General features: G+C 43.6%; 1 protein-coding gene across 1 annotated transcript in view; it reads left to right on the forward strand.

Moving 5' to 3' along the window:
- rhbdl1 (rhomboid, veinlet-like 1 (Drosophila)) overlaps positions 1 to 19,419 on the forward strand; it is a 56,416-nt gene that overhangs the window by 13,440 nt on the left and 23,557 nt on the right. Inside the window, exons 3-5 of the mRNA XM_035407360.1 lie at positions 8,852 to 9,076; positions 10,376 to 10,524; positions 12,496 to 12,608. Coding sequence (XP_035263251.1) covers positions 8,852 to 9,076; positions 10,376 to 10,524; positions 12,496 to 12,608 — 487 coding nt within the window. The remainder of the gene's footprint in view (positions 1 to 8,851; positions 9,077 to 10,375; positions 10,525 to 12,495; positions 12,609 to 19,419) is intronic.

Here is a 19,419-nt window from a genome sequence, read left to right on the forward strand (position 1 = left end):
GGGCCTCTTTCCCATTCTTCCTCTCCCCCCCCGCCATTGCTGTCAGCGTGCTCACTGTGGGGAGTGGGCTGCCCCGTGCTTCCTGATTACTTCTCGCATTGCTGTAGTGTGACTGTGTGCATGTTGGAGTCTGTGCAATGGGTCATGTCCGTCTTGCTGGGGCCAGTCTGGCTGATGGCGGGGTGGGTAGAACAGAGGCTCAGTAAATGTGTTTGACATATCCTGCAGTTATTACTGCCTGATCTCAGCAGGAGAACTCCTTCAGATTTGCCTCAGGCATGAATAATATACGTGTGCAAACTGTCACGGGGGAGTCTTCACTTTGGGATGAGACATAGGGAAATATCAACAAACATTTCATAGGTGTTTTTAAACGGAAGATTTTGTTATACACCCAGTCCCTGCACCAATGTGGGCGTTTGGATTATTCCGCAGAAGAGTAATACTGGCATATTGCGGATACATTTAGAGTATTTTTACATCATTGTGATTGTTGAATGTGTGTAACTGCTGCATGATTTGCCTCCTTAATGACGCATGTCTGCACCACTGTGCACATTAGTGCATTTAAATACAATCCATTCTACTGGCCTGAAATATTTGTGTCCTGCTGCTATTTTGCCTAACATAACTCCTGTGTATCACTGAATTTGAGTCATGGGAATTGTTCTTAATTCTCTTAAATTATATAACTCGATTTAAGCCTTAACTGGAACTGGAATGCACTTGACTCTAGCAGAAACAAGGGACTAGCAGAATTTGTAGCTTAGAGTCAACAAAAATGGTGCAAATCTGCTCTTTATCTTCTCTGCTGAAGCCATGTGTGCACTCTGATGTTCAGAGTGAAAAAGAATCCAGGACCACATTGGTGCAAATGAGACAGGTTTCATAGCATCCAGCTATTACTGCTGAGAGCACCTCACACATTCCAATGATGCTGCAAGTGAAGAAAGAACTGCACACTGGACAAGAGGAGTGTGCTCCATAAAGTTGCTCACTGAGTTTCAGTTATCTAATTTGGAGACTGTGATGTTCTGAGTAAGGACCCACGCGCAGACCAGGGAAATCCAAGAAAACGTCGTCTTTAATCAGTCCGAGTTCGAAGCCAGGTGATCAGAGAGAGGGCAGTGCCGAATCGAGTTTCCAAAAGAATAGTAAAAAGACAGGCAAAAAGTCAAAAACCAGGAGATCAGAAATAGCGAAGGTACAAAGGGGCAGGCAAAAGAGAAGTCAAAGAAAAGCGAAGGTCGAACCAGAAGCAAACAAAACCAAAAGGGGCAGGCAAACTCGAAGTCGGGCAAAGGGGTGTCGCAGGAATCTCAATAAACAAAGGCTTACAAATAATCGGCACAATGAATATGATCAACGTTCTGACCATGAGCTGGTGGAAAAGACTGACATTTATACACTGGGGAAGGTAACAATCAAGGAGGGGTTAAGTGAGTGAGGGAGGAGTAACAAACAACATCCAGGTGAAGAACATTAGGAAAACTAGTTCAATGACAGGGGACTGACAAAACGCGGACTGGAATCACATAGACAACAATGATAATACACGGCCTGGGTGAAGCAGGTAAAACAAGTGCAGAGAGAGAGAGGTGCAGTTAAAGCAAGAGACAGGTGCAGGCAATTGCAGAACTCAGCGTTAGAGCAGGCTAGAAAGAAAAGGGGCGGAGCTACAGCGCAGCATGGAAAAGGGGAGACTGATTAATGTATTAGTATAGTGATCTAAACTATCAAAAACCCAAAACTAGTGTGTTAGTCCATTAGTAATATTCACATGTTAGTATATTAGTGAGGTTAGTACTTTACAATCTATAAGTTAGTAGGGATTAGTAGAAATTAGTAAAACTAGAAATCAGCAGGAAGAAAGTAAAGCGAGACTGGAAAGAAGGGGGGAAACCACGAAAACCCGGAACCACCCGAATAGTGAAATCACACAAGTACAGGGGAGTGAAGCAGCTCAGGGAACACAGACACAGAGACAGTACTGGGGAGACAAGTGACCGGGAAATACAGACTACAACAGAGACACAAAGGCAAAATAAGAGATTTATCCCTATTGCCTTCCATCCCACTTGTGGGATGCTATCGATGCCTTGTTAGAATCACTATCGAAGCCTTGTTTGAATCTAGGCAAACTGGGCTGTGGTGCAGGAAAATTGGGCTGGTCGTATGGGGCTGATCCAAAATGTGCTCTGGACCACCTTTCTAACCACACAGTTTTAACGTACCACCACTGTACTAATTGAATTATCTGTTAAACTAGGAGGGTGTGTGTGGATTGGGGGTTGTTCAAATAAAAACTCTGAGCCTAAATGGAGTGTGGATCAATAATTCCCTGTTAAACAAGTCAAACCTGGCAGCTCTGTGCCCTGGAGTTGCGCAGTAATTAACAGAGATGATGCCAGGAAAAAAAGAATGCAATGGGAAAAGAGCTTTCCATGAATGCTGACTGCATGCAGCTTTGGGGGCAGGCACACCGAGGGACAGCAAGCAGGAGGGCAGGAGGCCGTATGGGTGCCACAGGCTCTTTCCTCGGCTCCTCGGCTACGTGGCACCGGGGTTAATGATTTCATTATCACATTCTCAACTCACCTGCCTGTGAAGAGAAAATAAAAACAGCTCTTTAACATTCCAGGAGGAGTTACCTGCAGGGCTGCAGCTGCGTTCTGCACCAAGGAGAGGAGCACATGAGGATAGAGTGAAAGGAGATGAGAGGAGGAGAGGAAGGAGGCAATGTGGATGCTCTACTGGAGGCCACATAACCCCACATTTCCACATCTCCTCCGTTGTGCTTGTGCCTTAGCACTTGTGCATATAATTACTTTGATATTGTTGATATGGAAAGCAAGGGTATCTGCATTCAGGAAGAGAATCTGCAGGTTGTGCCTAGCACAGAGTGTGAGAGGGGAGGTGGTCTTTGGGCTAGCTCCAGCCAAAGATAGCTCTCCCTCCTGCCTGAGCTTCTCTGCTTTTACCACTGTAGCATAACTGTGTTTTATCTCAGAATAGAGCACTTAATTTGAGCGTCTCTGAATGGAGATTTTTAGACCCATATAGTTTACACATGGTGTATTTCATCAGGTTTTGGGGGTTAGCAGGAGGGAAGATTATTGTGGGCACAGGTGGTCTTTCGTCATAAAAGAATTTATATAAAATGCACATTTGATCAGGAAATGGTTGGCAGCACAGAGGAGAGTGCAGGTCCCACTGGGGTTAGTCTAGTGCCTCTTTAATATTCTGTGGGTGTGTGTGCTGGGGCAGAGCTGGCTACAACCAACCGCATCCACAGGTAGTGGATCATGGGTCATCCTTCAGATAAAAAGCTAACTAAGCAGGTGCTACCTGTCAAATAAGTAGTCACACACTGACAGGAGGGGACTAAATTAGGTGCGGAGGGAAGCCAGTTGCATGGCTTGTGTTTGGGAGCACACAAGAGGCAGGATCAACAAACCGAAACATGTCAGCTCCCTGCAACGTCCAACAGAAGGTTGTCTGAAGTTCATCTCTTGCCAATGGAATCACAGCTGTTGAAGTTGTTGTGGCAGGGACCACACACCCCTCCATTCACATTAAATCCACTCTTTGCACAAGCTATGACTTCTGCCAAAAGCAAGCCCTCCCAGCAATGGGGCAGAATGGTGGGGGCAGGCTTTGGATGAAGACTGGAAGCCTCTAGCTTAAACCCTGCATGGATGTATGAGGTTGTGTGGATGGGACGCGGGAACGGCATCCTCCCTCAGCTGCTGCCAGCACGTCTGAGCCACCCTTTTCAGGGTCCACACTGCTCATCCCTTGACAGGGGAAGGGTTTAGAAAAGGTGACCCAAACATTGTCTGGTCCTTCGTCTACTTGGATGGTCAACCGTCGCCATTATGGTTGAAAAACGAAATCCTCAATGAACCTATACCCCACATTTTTTTGGCCATTCTGGATAACACTGCACTCCATAGACGCACCTCCCTGGTTGCACATGAGCTTGGTAAATACAATATAGACATTGCTGCCTTGAGTTTCTCAGATGAGGTCTCAATCATAGAAGTTGTGGCTGGATACAACTTTTTCTGGAACTTTTTCCAGAAGACACCCTATGGTTGCATGGAGTCGGATTCGCAGTGGAAACCCACTTCCTGCAAAACATCCCCGAGTCCCCACTGGGAATCAGTAAGAGTTTAAAGACCTGGTGTATCCCACTTTCCAATGGGTGTTCTGCTACCTTCATCAGTGAATACACAGCAAAACTAAATGCACATGACAAAATAAAAGAAGCATTTATGAGGCTCTGGACGATGTGCTGTCAAAAAGTAACTCCCACCAACAAGATCAGTTTCATGGGATGCTTTAATTCCAGAGTGGGCCCAGACAACCTACTCTGGCAGGGAGTCATTGGGAAATACGGCGTAGGCAAATAAAACAGCAACAGCATAAGACATTCTCACTATGTGCCAAGCATCAATGAATCATATCCAATACCATATTCCAGTTAAAAAAACAAACATAAAATGTCATGGGTGCACTAATTATTGAAACACTGGCATCTCCTTGAATACATAATAATCTGATAACAGAACCAGAACGACGTGACTAGGTCGATCAGATCCAAACTTCAGTTAAAAATCCACCCAAATTTACTAAACAGCAACCTTGCCATAGATTAAATTCTAGTAGCCCATAATGTCCTAGCAGTTACCACAGGAAACTTACTGAATACCTCCCTGGCCTCCAGGAAAAAAAACCCTTTAGTACCACCCACAACATTGAATGTGCCTGGGCTAGCCTCAACTTAGCAGCATACAGAAACTGTATTTCAAAGCCACAGATTTCCACCATTCTCTCACTGGAAAGCCATCCTTGCTAAGACTCAAAGACAGCTTTAAACCATAGAGAATGAGTGATGGCTCAAGAAAGCCTACAGGATCCAAGCCTATGCAGGCTCCAACAACACTCATGCCTTCTATCAAGCAGTCAAGACATTATACAGACCTCAAAAACACACCATAACTCCTGTTAAATCAGCAGATGGCTCAGTCCTTTAGAAGAACAAACAGAAAATCCTTGAATGCTGAGCCAAACCTTTACCATCGAGGTAAGGGTGAAGCAGGGGTGCATGCTGGCACCAGTAATTTTCAACCTTTTCCTGGCAGCAGTGCCTCTTCTTGCTCAGTGTATGTGTGTGTGTACATGTCTTAGTACTTTCTTCATGTTCATGCTAGGCCAGTGAACTATGGATATGTGCTGAATCAGGGTAGGGTAAGCTGGCAGGCATTCACAGGATAGCCCCTCTGCTCTCTCTCAGCCTGGGTGGCAGTACTACAGAAGGGGACAAAGGGATTATCTGGGAAGCATTCACACAGCAGAATGCCAGGACAGTTTATATTTATAGCAGGGAACAGCGATTCCAGCACACACTCCCATCAGCAGGGGGCTGATGCCGTCCTGCGTCCGCACAAAACAAACCATATGTCTGTGTATGTGTATGGTTAAATAACAAATCCAACGGACATGGTAGTTATGCAAGATGGATGTGCATCAGCACATTGTCAAAACTGTGGAGGTGTTACAAGAGGGTACATATGCAAAGTAGGCCTTTCTTTCAAGAGTGCCTTTGTCTCACTGTTCTTTCCTTATAGTGAGTATTCTTCCCTTGTTCATGTACTGCTATGGATCAGGACTATCACCTGAAACTATTTTATTGGCTTTTCACAGATTCACAGAAACCAATTACAGCTCAAGTCTACCTTCTTATTTCAAATGCAAAATTTCCTTACAAAGTTTTTCAGAATTGAATTTCAGTAGTAGAATGGATGAGTGCCAGGGACAGTTTGTTGTTATTGTTTGTGTGGGTGGAAGTGTAGCTGCAAGGTTAGGAGGTCAAATGCATGTGATCACTTGAACATAAATCACAAAAACAACTCACCATCCACTAATAGTCCTCTCAGAGAGACATGGCGGTTTGCTGCCACAGCTACTTTGATGTCACTGCGTCAGTCGCACGACTCACAGCTCTTGGTTGCGTCTGCTGGACAAACTGCCTTGTGAGACTCGGCAGCAGAGGCACCGCCAGGGATTTTGTGTCCAATGAAAAGATCTCACAGTTGCCCCACCACCCAGGCCAATAGTGTAACCACACTATATTTTGTCAGTCTGTCAATCAGGGTCCTTGGGACCATCCTAACCCCGCCCCCATAGGGTGCTACTGCTCAGCAGTCAAGCATTACATTCCAGTAGCAAGATGCCTAACATTACCCTGTCTGCTTCCACTTTCATGTCCTCACTTCAAAGGGAATTCATGTTCACTTGTAGCTGTCATTACAGAGTTTTGTATGTAAAATAGGAAGACAAGTGTAGCAGTGTCTCCCTGGAAAACCAAAGACTGTAAATCTGCTAAAAGAAGGTAGCAGGTGTTTAGAGGAAAAAAACATGATCAAAACATATCTGCGAACACATCAAATCAAACTCCAAATTAAGTACAAGCACAAGCAGTTCTTCTTCAAATACATGCTTACCCCTCTCCCCATCTTTGCCACAATGTTTTGCATTTTGTATCTGAAGTGTAAAGAGATGAAAAACTGACAAAGTGAAAAAGTCCACCTCCGCCTTGTACTCGTGGCAGCAGTTTTACCCCAGGAGTGTTTGAAACCTGCAGGGTGCCCCATTCTTCTCACTCTGTCTTATGCATTTCCACCTAGTACACATTCATGGCTTTTTCATGACCTAATTTTCATTGAAAAAATATGCAAGCTCTTGCCAGTAAGCTGCTGCATATCTTTTAATGGTCTTGCAGGGACACAGGCTGGGTCATGGTTATCACCGCACTGCAGGCCTCTCTTGTTTATTGTTCAATTTGGCATCATAATTACCCCAATATACGTCTCTGGGCATTCTCTCCTCAGACTTCACTGTGAACTGTTTTGAACGTTCCTCAGACTCATTGCACTATTTATTATTTTTTTCTGTTTCGTTTAATTGTTTTAGCAGCTTTGTAGATATTGCTTAAATCTCCTTCATGCTAATGCTCCGCATGGATATGCAATTAGAGGATAGGCAGCAGCAAATGAATTATTATTGATTTATAAAGGCCTGAGTGAGGTCCTCAACGATTCGGGTTTGTTAGCTGCAGTGTTGCAGGAGGTTGGTGTGGCTTCTTAAAGGCAGTCAGTCGTCAGTCGATTGCAGTAATTACTCGGATCCTTGTTTACGAGCCCACTCTTTGTTGCCTTGTCATTATGTCGAATGCAGTGACAGGTGCAACCTAATTTCTGAATATTTCTAGGTTTCCATTCAGCCCAATTCTTAACCAGCTAATACACTGTGTGAATATTCAGAGGCTCTTATATTACAATTATTTCTTATCTTTGCAATTATCTACATATTTAATCAGCTAGTTCATTGAGAGGTTAGACTGCTATCCTGCTATCAAAATAATAAGAAACAAAGGGATTGTGTAAGTGATGTTGCTATTTTTCCATTTGTAATTGGCAGAAACTCCAGGATCTCTAGCAATTGTTTTTGCATTCCTCCTTATCCCTGTCTGTTACTTCAGTAGGAGATTATACTGTAAGAGTCCACAAATGAAAAGGAAGCAGTGCAACTGAACGTAATTGTCACCTCCATTTGGGGCTAGCAAGGCTTTACTGAAATCTAGCACTGGAGAAACTGCTCTTTGCTTACTGATATTGTACAAGTAGAGACAAACACGTAAAGAATATTGATTGACACTATCTCATTGTGTGGACTTGAAGGAGCTTTCCGTGTCACTCATGACATTGGTTCCCATTGACACCATTGTTTTCAACAGATAAATACAAACAACTGGAAAATCCCCTCACCTCCGCAGTTGCTGAGTCTTGCTTGAGTATCTGCTAAGCAATTTCTGCACTCTCATGGCCACTCTCATGTTATTCCCGTTTAAGCTATAATAGCATGACACTTTATTAAATGCCAATACTTAAAAAATACAAATTATATGGTGAATGTTTCATGAGACATGTGTCTGCAGTGTGTCGTGACTCGCACCATTTAAGCTATGCTGTGACAGCTGGCATTGTCATGTTTGAGTCACTGCCCATCTGCAAGTAAAAGACCTCCCACATACCAATTAACTTTTTGTCCAATAACAGGGACAGCTTCGGCGGATTGGTCCTTTCTCCAGAGTTTTGCAGGGCAAACACAGTGCCCAATAACAGCAGATTCTCGCTGGCTGTCACAGATCATCCATGACACCAGGGTTGTGCTGCAGGTTCAAATGAAATATCCTGCATCAGTTATACGCTCTTGAAGGAGAGGCAGATTGAAGTTATTTTGGGGGATCTGTTGAAAAAAGGAATAGCCTCTTGACAAACCAAATCAATGTCTGCTGCTTAGTGAAATTTATCAAGGTAATGCACATGTGCTCTCTGCTTTAGAAGTTTCTAGAAGAGAGACACTTGCTGAACTAAACAGACGGCAGCAGCACACAGTGCATTCATCCTGTCTCATGCTGACAGCTGTTTCCCTTTTTTGTCTCTCTGTAACATTCAGTCTGCTTCAGATCTACGCCTGCTTTGTCCTGACAGAACTGGTAGTTAGGGGGCTGTATGTGGATTAGCAGCGTTTGTCTCATGTTGCAAGTGGCTGTCTTCACATTTAATCAAGGATAGCAGAATACCTTCCCTAGCATTTTAGTCACACAAATCTATACTTAAACTCACTATGTCTGTCTTTCACCCCCACTGCCTCTCCCTTTCTGTATCTCGCTCTCTCATTAAACACAAACCTCTAAGTCCTCTATTCCCTTGCTCTCTCTCTCTTCTTCTCACTTTCTAAACACACCTCTCTCATTACGCTGTTTTTTTCTCTCTCTCCGCAGATGAGCAGCAAACGTTCCAGTAGTTTCCGGCGGGCCATTGCCAATGGCCGCCGCACGCTGCAGAGGGAGATCCTGTTGGATGAGACGGGTCTGGGTGTCTACAAGCGCTTTGTGCGCTATGTGGCCTATGAGATCCTGCCCTGCGAGACTGACCGCCGCTGGTACTTTCATCAGAACCGACTGTGCCCACCTCCTGTCTTTATGGCCATCATCACCGTGGTCCAGGTGAGGACATAGCCTGTCTCCTACTGTCCAATCAGTGGTGATGGAAGCCTGGCTTGTTATAGATATTTAATAAGCCTGTTCAGCACTTTACCAGTTCTGACTGTACCATGCAAGTGTAACACAAAAGTGCTTGATGGAGATACAAGTGTAACATGAAATTCCTAGAATGTCAAGATATAAGGATACAAGTGATATGAGATAGTGATCCAAGACTGGGAGTAACCATGTGGAGGAGTAGTGTTAGAGTTAGTCAAGGTACAGTCTGAAGAGATGCATCTTCAGACCATGACGGAAAACGGGAAGTGACCAAGCGGTTTGTAGAGGAATGGAGAGTTTGGTCCACCACTGGGGAGCTAAGTTGGAGAAGCTCCGTGGGTGGGACGAGCAAGAACCAGTTACCCGAATGGCAGGGAGTGCAAGTTTCCCTGCTGCAGCAGAGGGGAGTAGTCGAGCTGGATCGTAAGGTTGAAGCGTGTCCTGTAGGTAGGCGAGGGGCTGTCGTGTTGGCTGCAATGTAGGCCAGGGCCAGGACTTCGAACTTGATCCTGGCAGCGACCGGTAGCCAGTGGAGTGACCTCAGCAGAAGAGTGACATGTGAGAATTTATATAAATCCCCCCCCCCCCTCCCCCAGCTCTACATCTACTGTAGGCCCCAACCTACATATACTACAAGTTCCATTGCTTTTTGTACAATGATTTAAGCCAATTACCTGAGCTTCATTCAGTAGATCCAGGCTTCCTCTAAGGTTAATTAAAGTCATCAAGCCTGAGGAACAGAACATTACAGGATAATGTATGAAACTGGCCAAACAAGTTAGTTTCATTTTTATGACATGGGTGTGTAAGATAAGATAGATATACTTTTATTGAACCCCGTGGGGTAATTTGTCCTCTGCATTTGACCCATCCTAGTTACTTAGGAGCAGTAGGCAGCCACAGTGCAGCACCCCGGGACCAACTCCAGTTCTGGGGCCAGTGCCTTGGTCAAGGGCAACTGCAGGAGCACACCTAACATGCATGTCTTTGAGTGTGCATGTGCTGTATCCATGAGTTGCTCCATGTTTAGTAGAAACATAAATGCATTTCCTTTGGCTGAGCTCAACAACAAATAGTTACTCAATATGTTTGGAAGCATAAAATATATTTGTATTTTCCCGACTGAAATTAGTATGGTCCTTTCTCCAAGTTTTTTTAAACATTGTTTTTATTCCTGTGTAATAATAAAGGGAAAGCTGTTTGTTTATTGCCCTTTCCCTCCTCTTCATTCCTGTGTATGCTTGTCAATGCAACCTCCCACAGATCATCGTGTTCCTCTGCTACGGTATCATGCTGAATAAGTGGGTGCTGCAGACCTACCAGCCCGACTTCATGAAGAGCCCCCTGGTCTATCACCCTGGTCACCGAGCGCAGGTGTGGCGGTTCTTCAGCTACATGTTCATGCACGTTGGGTAAGAGCCGTTCTCTTATTCTTACAGGCATCGCTCTGAACTTGCAATGCTTATCACTGTCATTCATCAATGTTCTTGCAAGAATTGCCATGTTGTACATGAAAATTAGAGCAGCTCCACAACAGTGCTGTAGGTCTAGTCTTTGAAAACTAACAGTTGGAATAACAGAAAACTGACATAAAGTTTTGGAAAAACTGATGGGCCTGATTTCCTTTGGAATACAATTGAGAGTATGGAGCAAACAGACTGTGACACAACTGGTCTTAACAGGGTTTGCTTTGTCCTAGTTTGTGAGTTTGGACAGTTTTCCCTGCCTTGTCATCTTGACAATGACATAAGACAAAGGCCTGTATGTATAGCACTCTTCCAAGAGTAGTACGGCTTGAGGGGACGTACAAGACCTTGACAATCCACCCCCTCTCTCACCACCAACCCAACCTCTCCTTCCTGCCACTGGCCACTTCCCATCTGGAAAATTGCAACTTATCTCAGAATGACTGCCATAAGACTTCTGCGGCTGAGTGTTGCTGCTGCTGCTGCTCGCCTGACCTACAAACTCCCCAGACTCAGCCACATCACTACCCTTCTCATCTCCCACTATATGCCTTCTAATATGGGCTCACATCAAATTGAAATGCTTGGTCCCTACATATCGGGCAGCTAAATGGATATCTTCAAAAGATCATCAGACCTCTCTGGTTTCACAACCTCTGGTGACCTGCCCCTTCCCCATGGATGCCTGAACTTCCCAGCCATATCTCCTGTCTGTTCTGCCCCCCCCCCCCCCCCCCCCCCCCCCCCCGTGCTGGAATGGGTTTCCCATAGCAGTCAGTATGCAGAAACATTTTCTGATGCGGACTGAAGACCCACCTCTTCGGTCTCCCCTGTTCTTTAGCCATTCTTTTTCTTTCGGGATTTCCTTTTAGGATTTACATTTACAGAGCAATGTAAAGGTTAGCTGTAACAGTATTTAAGTTTTGCTTTTAATACTAATAATTGGTTTGCTTGGCTATTTTTAGTCATATTATAAATGGGTCTTCTGTGCCTTCTTGGTGATATTGCACTTTTGAATTCCTGAGACTAACACTGATGTTTTCATTTTGTAAGTTGCTCTGGATGAGGGGTGGAAGTAGCTAATTAAATTAAATTAAGTATTGAATCAAATAAAATGCAATCAAATTAAATGTTGCATCAAATAAAATGCAATTAAATTAAATATTTGTGCCAATACTATTAAATTAAATTATCCCTTGGTGATAAAAATTTAATTATTTACAAATCATTTAGTCATTTTATCAGCACAACAGTTGGTCCGTATGTTGATGCAGCAAAGTTGTTCCTGTTGTTTTTATATTAATAAGAATAATAATACGGTAATGATGAAGCTAAATGGAAGACACATTGAAATCACACGCCAAACCTATTTCCCATAATTGACACTCAGGCGCATTAAACAGGTGAGAGCCCACGGCTGGATATTCAAAAGGCCCAAATGCAAGAGCTGCCAATCGTTTGGTGCATACATGTAGGCTATGTCGGTGGATGGGATAAGTTCGTTGACACTTGATGACAGTATAAAACTACCATTGAATTGATAAACTATGGTAGTGAAAGCAGCAGTAAACTGCTAAAGGTGGTGGTGATTGGAAATACAGTCAATTAAATTTTTAGATTGTTAGTGAATAAATAAATGTCAATGTGATCAAATACAATTATAAAAGTATTTGCATATAATTTTGTTTTTTCACTAAGAGATTAGTTAATTTTGTTGCATTTTAATACTTCAGTGTTCAATTTAATTGCATTTTTATTCAAAATTTAGTTTAATTGCAATTTAATCGATCCAGCCTTTATTTAATCATTTCTGTTACTTGCACCCCTAGATGAAAGCATCTACTAATGATTGTAATGCAATGTGATGAGATGACAGGTGGGTGTGGATGACCAGGGGTCTGACATGTGTCACTGCAGGTTGGAGCAGCTGGGGTTCAATGCTCTGCTGCAGCTGATGATCGGGGTCCCCCTGGAGATGGTGCATGGCATCCTGCGGATCAGCCTGCTCTACATGGCGGGTGTGGTGGCTGGTGAGTTCCTGCCAGTGGCACAGAGTGATCCATGGTGGGGTCAGTGCTGCCATTTGTGTTTGTGGACATATGCCATTTAACCTGGTCCTTCCTATTTAGTCATTTATGTACCTTCTGGCTTTTTTATGATTGGCTTGTTGTTAGTCCTTCAGGGGCATCTTGTGCTTTTTATCTTTTCTCCACCTCATGACCCAGCAAGCTAGCATCTTTTGAACAGCAACAGTCATCGGCAACAGCTTTTGCAAATCCAGAATGGTGATCTGCTAGAGGCTGGCCATTTACTGATTATTTTGCCTTCTTCTAAAGGTTGTTCTTCATCTTAATTGCCTGGCTTTGACTGCCTTGGGACAACTGTAATGCTAATTTGCAAAAAGCTGGCTGCTAGCACTGTACGCTTGCTAGCTGGGCATATTTAGAGAAAATTTTAATTCAATACTTACTAGTGCACTGATTTTTACTAATATGTTATAATACATTATAAGATAGAAGAAGCCAGTTTATTTGAAAATGCAAACCTGAGGTAAAGTTCTTGGCTAATCTCAGCGAGCGTAACATAATTAGGTTAACCTTATAATTTTTACTGATCATTTGAACTTTCACAGATTGGCAAAGCTATACTTCCTATTAGTTTCACATGAGGGGATAAAAATGTTGGCTGTCTCCGGGGTGATGTGATTGTGTGAGAAGCCTCTCCTGACTATGGAGTCTTTGCACAACAGCTGTGGCCTGAGGACCATGAGTCATTACAAAAACACATCCCCCTGGAAACAAACTGATCTTGCTTTAAAACTAAGCTTGGAAACCCACTTCCATCTTATTAGTGTTTCTCCCACTCTGCTGCAGACTGCACACTTAGTAAACACTTGAGCCCTGGCTGTTGGAGCAAAAGCACTTGACCGTGAGTGTCAATAGGAGTCTGTCGACAGCGAACTTCATTTCCTTTCAGCCTCATCAAAGGCAGTGTGCTGCCTTCTGATTATATTCCTTTCAGAAAGCCAGTGCTTTGCATCCCCACATCACTGATCATATCCCATTGGTACTGTTCACCAGTTTGGCTCACACTGATCTCATTCCTTCTGTTTTTATTGACTTTTGCCACATTTGACAAGTTCAGTGAATTGTTTTCAAAATGATAAGATCTCATTTCTTGTTAAAATGAAACACATAATGTTCCACTTAAATGTGAAACAATGGAAAAGCATTTTTCTGTGAAAATCTGCTTCTCATATCAACTATTTTTCATTGAGAAGGCAATCAATGTTTCAGTTTCTTGTTGAAATCCCAGTTTTTCAGCTGTAATGAAAAATCTCCCCTGTGTACATATGAGGCACACTCAGTTATAAGAACAAATGTACAAGAGACGAAAAAATGTATGCAGTCGCAGACAATCCCATGCAATTATACTGTCATAAATAATTTAATCTTTGATTTATTTTAGAACTAGAGAGATTCAGAGAGCTTCGTTTTTGGGGGAACCTCAAAAAGAGGCAGAAATCTCTGGTGGGCCTGTGCTGTTGATCCTCCAGCTGATTGAGCTGTTGAAGAGTGAGGTCCTGTTCGATACAGACAGAGGGGGCGGGGGGTGGGGGGTGGGGGGGGGGGGGGGGCTGTGATCGATGGGACAGGAGGATAAGCTGGAAAGCATAGTGTTTAGGGAATAAAAAATCAGAAGCAGGCCCACAATTAGGAGATCAAGTGCTGCCTGAGTTTGCCGAATTGGATCAGACATGTTGGGAGTTCACAAGAACACAGAACGTGCACCACCCCTGGTCTAGCTGTAATGGCTGTTGAGGCAGGGTGAGCAGGAGGTGGCTCCTCTTTGACTGTGAAAGCTGCAGCAACTTTTCTGCCTGCAGCCTCCTGTCTACACTTCCCCACTGAGACATGGATTTGCAATGAAGATTTCCAAGTGCACAGTTGGTGTAGAATGTTTAGTATGGACTTTAGTATGAATGGTCCAGAATGTGTGCCACTGCTAGTGCTGGATGTAAGGAAAAGGATTCTGCACAGTATGTTTGGAGGGTAAGACTGCTGAAAATAACAGTCTATATCGTTAGCATAGCTCATTCCCTAGTTATGTTTAATGTGTCCTGCATGAAAGTTGGTTTTCATACAGTATCACAGCAGTTCATTGCCATCATTCAGAATATGGCTTGCGGGATCCTCTCATGAAAGTCACTCTATTGGTTGAATGTGACAAGTTTGACCCTTAATTGAAAGTAATGATACTATCTGCCTAAGAGTGTATGACAATATTTCTGGAGTGGTTCCACATTGCTTCAGCCTTTTATAGGGAATAACACCCAGCAATCGTGGCATCCCTGAATAGTTCTGTATTTCCTTGGTAGGCACTTTCATTGCTTACCGTCATTTTCCCCAAACAGACCTCTTTTTTGAGCCTGACTGGCAGATTAGCATGGGCTGTCAGTATGATCAGAGGAAACAGAGTGTTCTGAGAAAATACTCACCTCCCTGAGTTTTAGTGCCTGCTCAGAAGATTATCCTGAGAGAAGAGCATTGTCTCAAAAACATTCCGTTCATACCACTGTGTGTGTGTGTGCGTGTGCGCATGTGTGCATGCACGCATGCGCATATTGTTTGTTACAAGTACATTGACTAAATACCTTGAACAACAGAAGCCAATGGCTTTGAATTTTGTCTGAATACTAGTCACAAAATTCCCAGAATCCTCCATCTCTGATTGTTTGTTGATCATAGAAACTGCACTGGCATTGATTGCTTGATAAAACTGAGCAGTGGGTTTGTATTCTGTTGCTAAAAAAACTCACACTTTGTATTCCTCTGCTGTCAAAACTCACACTTTATTCTCTATCTTCCTTGTCCTTACAATCAGGTCTTGATTATGTGTTATGATTTTACAGTCTTTGCTTCCTTGCTTCTGATCACCAAACCTCATCATAGGATGCATTCTGCAGAGAACAACAGTGCAGAGGCTTACATGGTGTACTCATTTTTCTGCTGGTTGACGTCATGAATATCTCCTTCAAAGTGGACTAGCTGTGATCTCCAGTGCTGCAGGTGATGGCAGGGAGGGACCGAGTTTTGGAACATTCCAGAAGTGTCCCCAGAGTAAAATCACATCTGTTGTCATTTTCATTTCAGTCATTCAGTTCCAAAACAGCAAGTGTCAGCAATCATTAGCTGCTGTACTCTGCGGTGGAGATCAAATAAACTGCTCTCTGCATTTTAGGATATTGATAGTATTGTGCACATAATATGGATTCAAATAACCAAAGACAACTGATGCTTTAGCAAGAAAGCCTTCTCAAAAAAGAAGCTCTCTCAATTAACCGCAGAGATGTACAGTATGCTTATGCTTTATGGAAAGCCCTATGCCCCTAGGGGTGGGCCAAAGCTCTGACATACCATAGAACCCCTATAGGAGAGGTGCTGGCCTACTGAAGGTAATGAATCCCAGGGTGGCCCAGGTGGCTCCTGGGATAGAGGAGAAGGTGCTGAGCATTTTCATTGAGGGTCACTAATGGAGATGAGCTCAAGGTCTGGGTCCATAGCCGCGGGGAAGGACATGCTATGCCATGCTTACTGCCAGCAAGGTGAAGCCCTTTAAGAAAATAAGTCTACTTCTATCAGTTCTGTTAAGGTCCCACTGTTTCTTGGGTCAGTGCATCCAATCTTTTGGAGAAAATTGGTTTTGTACAAAGCTTTCAGTGTTTGTTTTTCCATGAAATTGTGCTGTTATGTGTTACACCATGAATCGTGTCCAATATCTTAACCAGAATTGTTGCATGAAAAAATTGTGACTTATTTGTCAAAATTTGTTTGTGGTTGTGGTATTAATTCAATGTGCTTCAATGCTACTGACTCATGAATTCATGCACAGAATGTTTTATCAGTATTTTTTTTTTTTTTTAATCCCTGCCCTGTTACATGGGATGTAATATTAAGGACTAAAATTCTGAAATTACTTACCACATGTAGGCATAAGTGATTGCCAGAATATAATACTAATCAGTTAATTTACATTAATTACATGTTAATAGTATCATAAGGTCATGCTTTAACATGATGGGAAGTACAAATCTGGTACAACTTGACAAAACAATTTGCCTTCTGTCTTGTGTGCTATATGTTTGTTTTTTTTGTTGTTTGTAGTTTGTTTTGCAAGAGCCCCACCCTTTGTGGGTCCCCCAGGCAAAGGTAACAGGGTAATACTACCTTGTAAAACATGCAATATTGAGAAGCAGAGATGGATCAGCAAATATACCAGTTATGTTACACTGTAAATATTTAATATTAATCTTTTTTTTTTAAATGACTGTAGCTAAAGCTTCTTAATCCTCCAGTCATGGGAAGCCACCGCTGCATTGTGTGCACTGTGGTTAAACTGCTCTAATCCTATTAGAGCAACTGCACTGCAGAGGGACGGCGAAGAAACACTCTCATGGAAGTATCGATCAGTGACACCCAAAGCTCTGCAATATTAATTGGAGAGTCCCGGTTGTATTGTACCATATTGCAATGCTCGAGTGGAGCTTCAGTTATTAACTGCTTCTGTGCTTATGCACTAGTGCAGTTAGTCTTTGCTCGCCTGCAATAAGCGTGTGCCTTCGTAAAATTGAATGCCTGTGACAACATGATTAATATACCCTCTATACCCTCAGAATCAATAAATGAATTCATATAATAAGGGAATATGTGGATATTTTTTTGTAGATTTGCCTTTTCATTAATGACTGCAGTCTGTGTTTGGTAAGAGGTGACTAGTGGGTTTTACTCAGCACTATTTTGTTACTTCCAGTGGTCAATAATTGAATACAGAACGTGGAGGGATTATTAAAACTTTATGTTCAGTTTAACTGCATTGATTTTAGTTTTTTTCCTAAGGGCACGGCAATCTTTTAGGCATGCATTTCATGTATGTTCTCTGGAACTCCTGATTCTCTTATCTCCGGACTGTGCGTAGCTCAGTCCAGTTCTGTATCAGTGGCAGGTTTTCCCTCTGCACAGCACGAGGTGAGAGAGACACAGTCTCAGGGGTATCACTCTTTCTAAAATGGGATCATTTTGAGCAGAGGAGACAAACAGTTCATGTTGTCAGTCTCCCGTGTAAGGGGAGCTGAATGGTGCGTTTGAGCTCCTGAGGTAACTGTAATGTGTTGCCAGAATCAGTGAGCATGCTTTCCATACTGATGTTTCGATTAATGGAAGCAAAAGGGACCAGACTGAGTATTGATTCGTAGATCCTTTATTGTGCCCCCCCACCCCCCCTCACTCCCCTCCACCCCCCGAAACATACGCTTCCTGCCCCCGAGAGACTAGTGAACAGCAGACAGATGAATTGCACTCTGCCCATAGAGGTTTGTAGCATGTAACTGTGCTTTTTGGAGCAGACAGGCATGCCTGCTTGTATCTGAAAGCTATTTGAAGATTAAATTCACGGTGGGGCCTCATTTACCACTGAACTGCTGTTTGGCTGTGTGATGCAGTGCGCACGTCTCTCTCTGGGGACTCCAGACGTGGAAATAGTAGGCCGTGGATACAGTAGGCGCAGTGTTATGAAGTGCTTTTGGCAAACGGGCTTTTAAATCACAGAGGAGCTTTCTCTCCCTGCACCTAAGGCCTTTTTATATACAAACAAACTGTAGATTTCAGTATTTACACAGGAATTTTCGTTGGTTTTTTAATGCCCAGAATTATCCCTGCCTGTCTTTACATAGAAAAGTAATTCATGGTTAGCTGAAACTGAGTTGTGTCCTGTGTCCATCTGAGGGTCTGGTCTCACTGGTTGGTGCCATCGTGTTAACTTCCCCCATGCGACACCAGGGCTCCATCTGCCTCCACTGCTGAGCGCCCTGTCTGCGTCGTAATTAAAGACTTGGCTTCACAGGCCGGGAACACTTCTTCCTCCTTATTTCATGGCTGGGGGACGGAGTTTAGGAGACACAGTGTAAATCAGAGGACCGGGTGGGATACTGAGAGGACAGCCAGTTCTGCAGCAGGGACAGAAGGCTGAATAAATCACTTGAAGCTGAGGGTGACTCAAGCTCCAGGTCTTGGCCTTGAGGACTTTAGAGGCACGGTGGCTTGAATTAACCCAGAGACAGAGAGCCAAAGGGAGGAGGAAGGGTACAGTCTGTGTCTGGACACCTCGGTCCATCCATCAAGCCATAACCTCCAGCAGCAAACTGCACCCATGGTTCTATTGAAGGACCATAGTGCTTTGTTGCTGTTTCTCTCAATGTAAGATTTTTTGGTTGTGGGACTACCTGTTGGAACCCTCTAACACTGTTTGCTGGTGTTTGTGTGCATGTGCATTACTTCTAGACACAGGGTCACCTTGTCCTGATGCAGCACAGCAGCAGGCAGCGTAATTATGGTAATCCACAGCTCATTTCCGCACTGCTTTTGATAAGAGGGCTCTTCGGGCCTTGATCTGCTGCACGTTCCGTGGGTCCCCTGTACCTTCTTGTCAGTGACACGACCATTTTGGCTCAGGCTCCACTCCCAGAATCCTCTAGTGGCCTTCCGCTATGACGTGCTCTGCGACTAAGTCATCCTGAATCTTCACACATGTTCCAAAAAATGGTGACCTTAAATCAGGGCAGACAGGTACTGTGCTGTCCCGTGTTGGAATTGGTGGCAGTACAGGGAGTCTCAGTGTAGACAATGTCAAGGGATATAAATCTGGTTTGAAAGTGCAGCACAGGGGCAATTATAGCCTGGTTCTGACAGGATAGATGTGAAGGGCACCCCCACAGGGAATAAGCTGGTGCAGGGTGAGGGTGAGGACAGACTCCAGTACAATCTAATTACTGAGTATTAGATTGTA

This window comes from Anguilla anguilla, chromosome 2, assembly GCF_013347855.1.
Source record: "Anguilla anguilla isolate fAngAng1 chromosome 2, fAngAng1.pri, whole genome shotgun sequence".
NCBI lineage: Eukaryota > Metazoa > Chordata > Actinopteri > Anguilliformes > Anguillidae > Anguilla > Anguilla anguilla.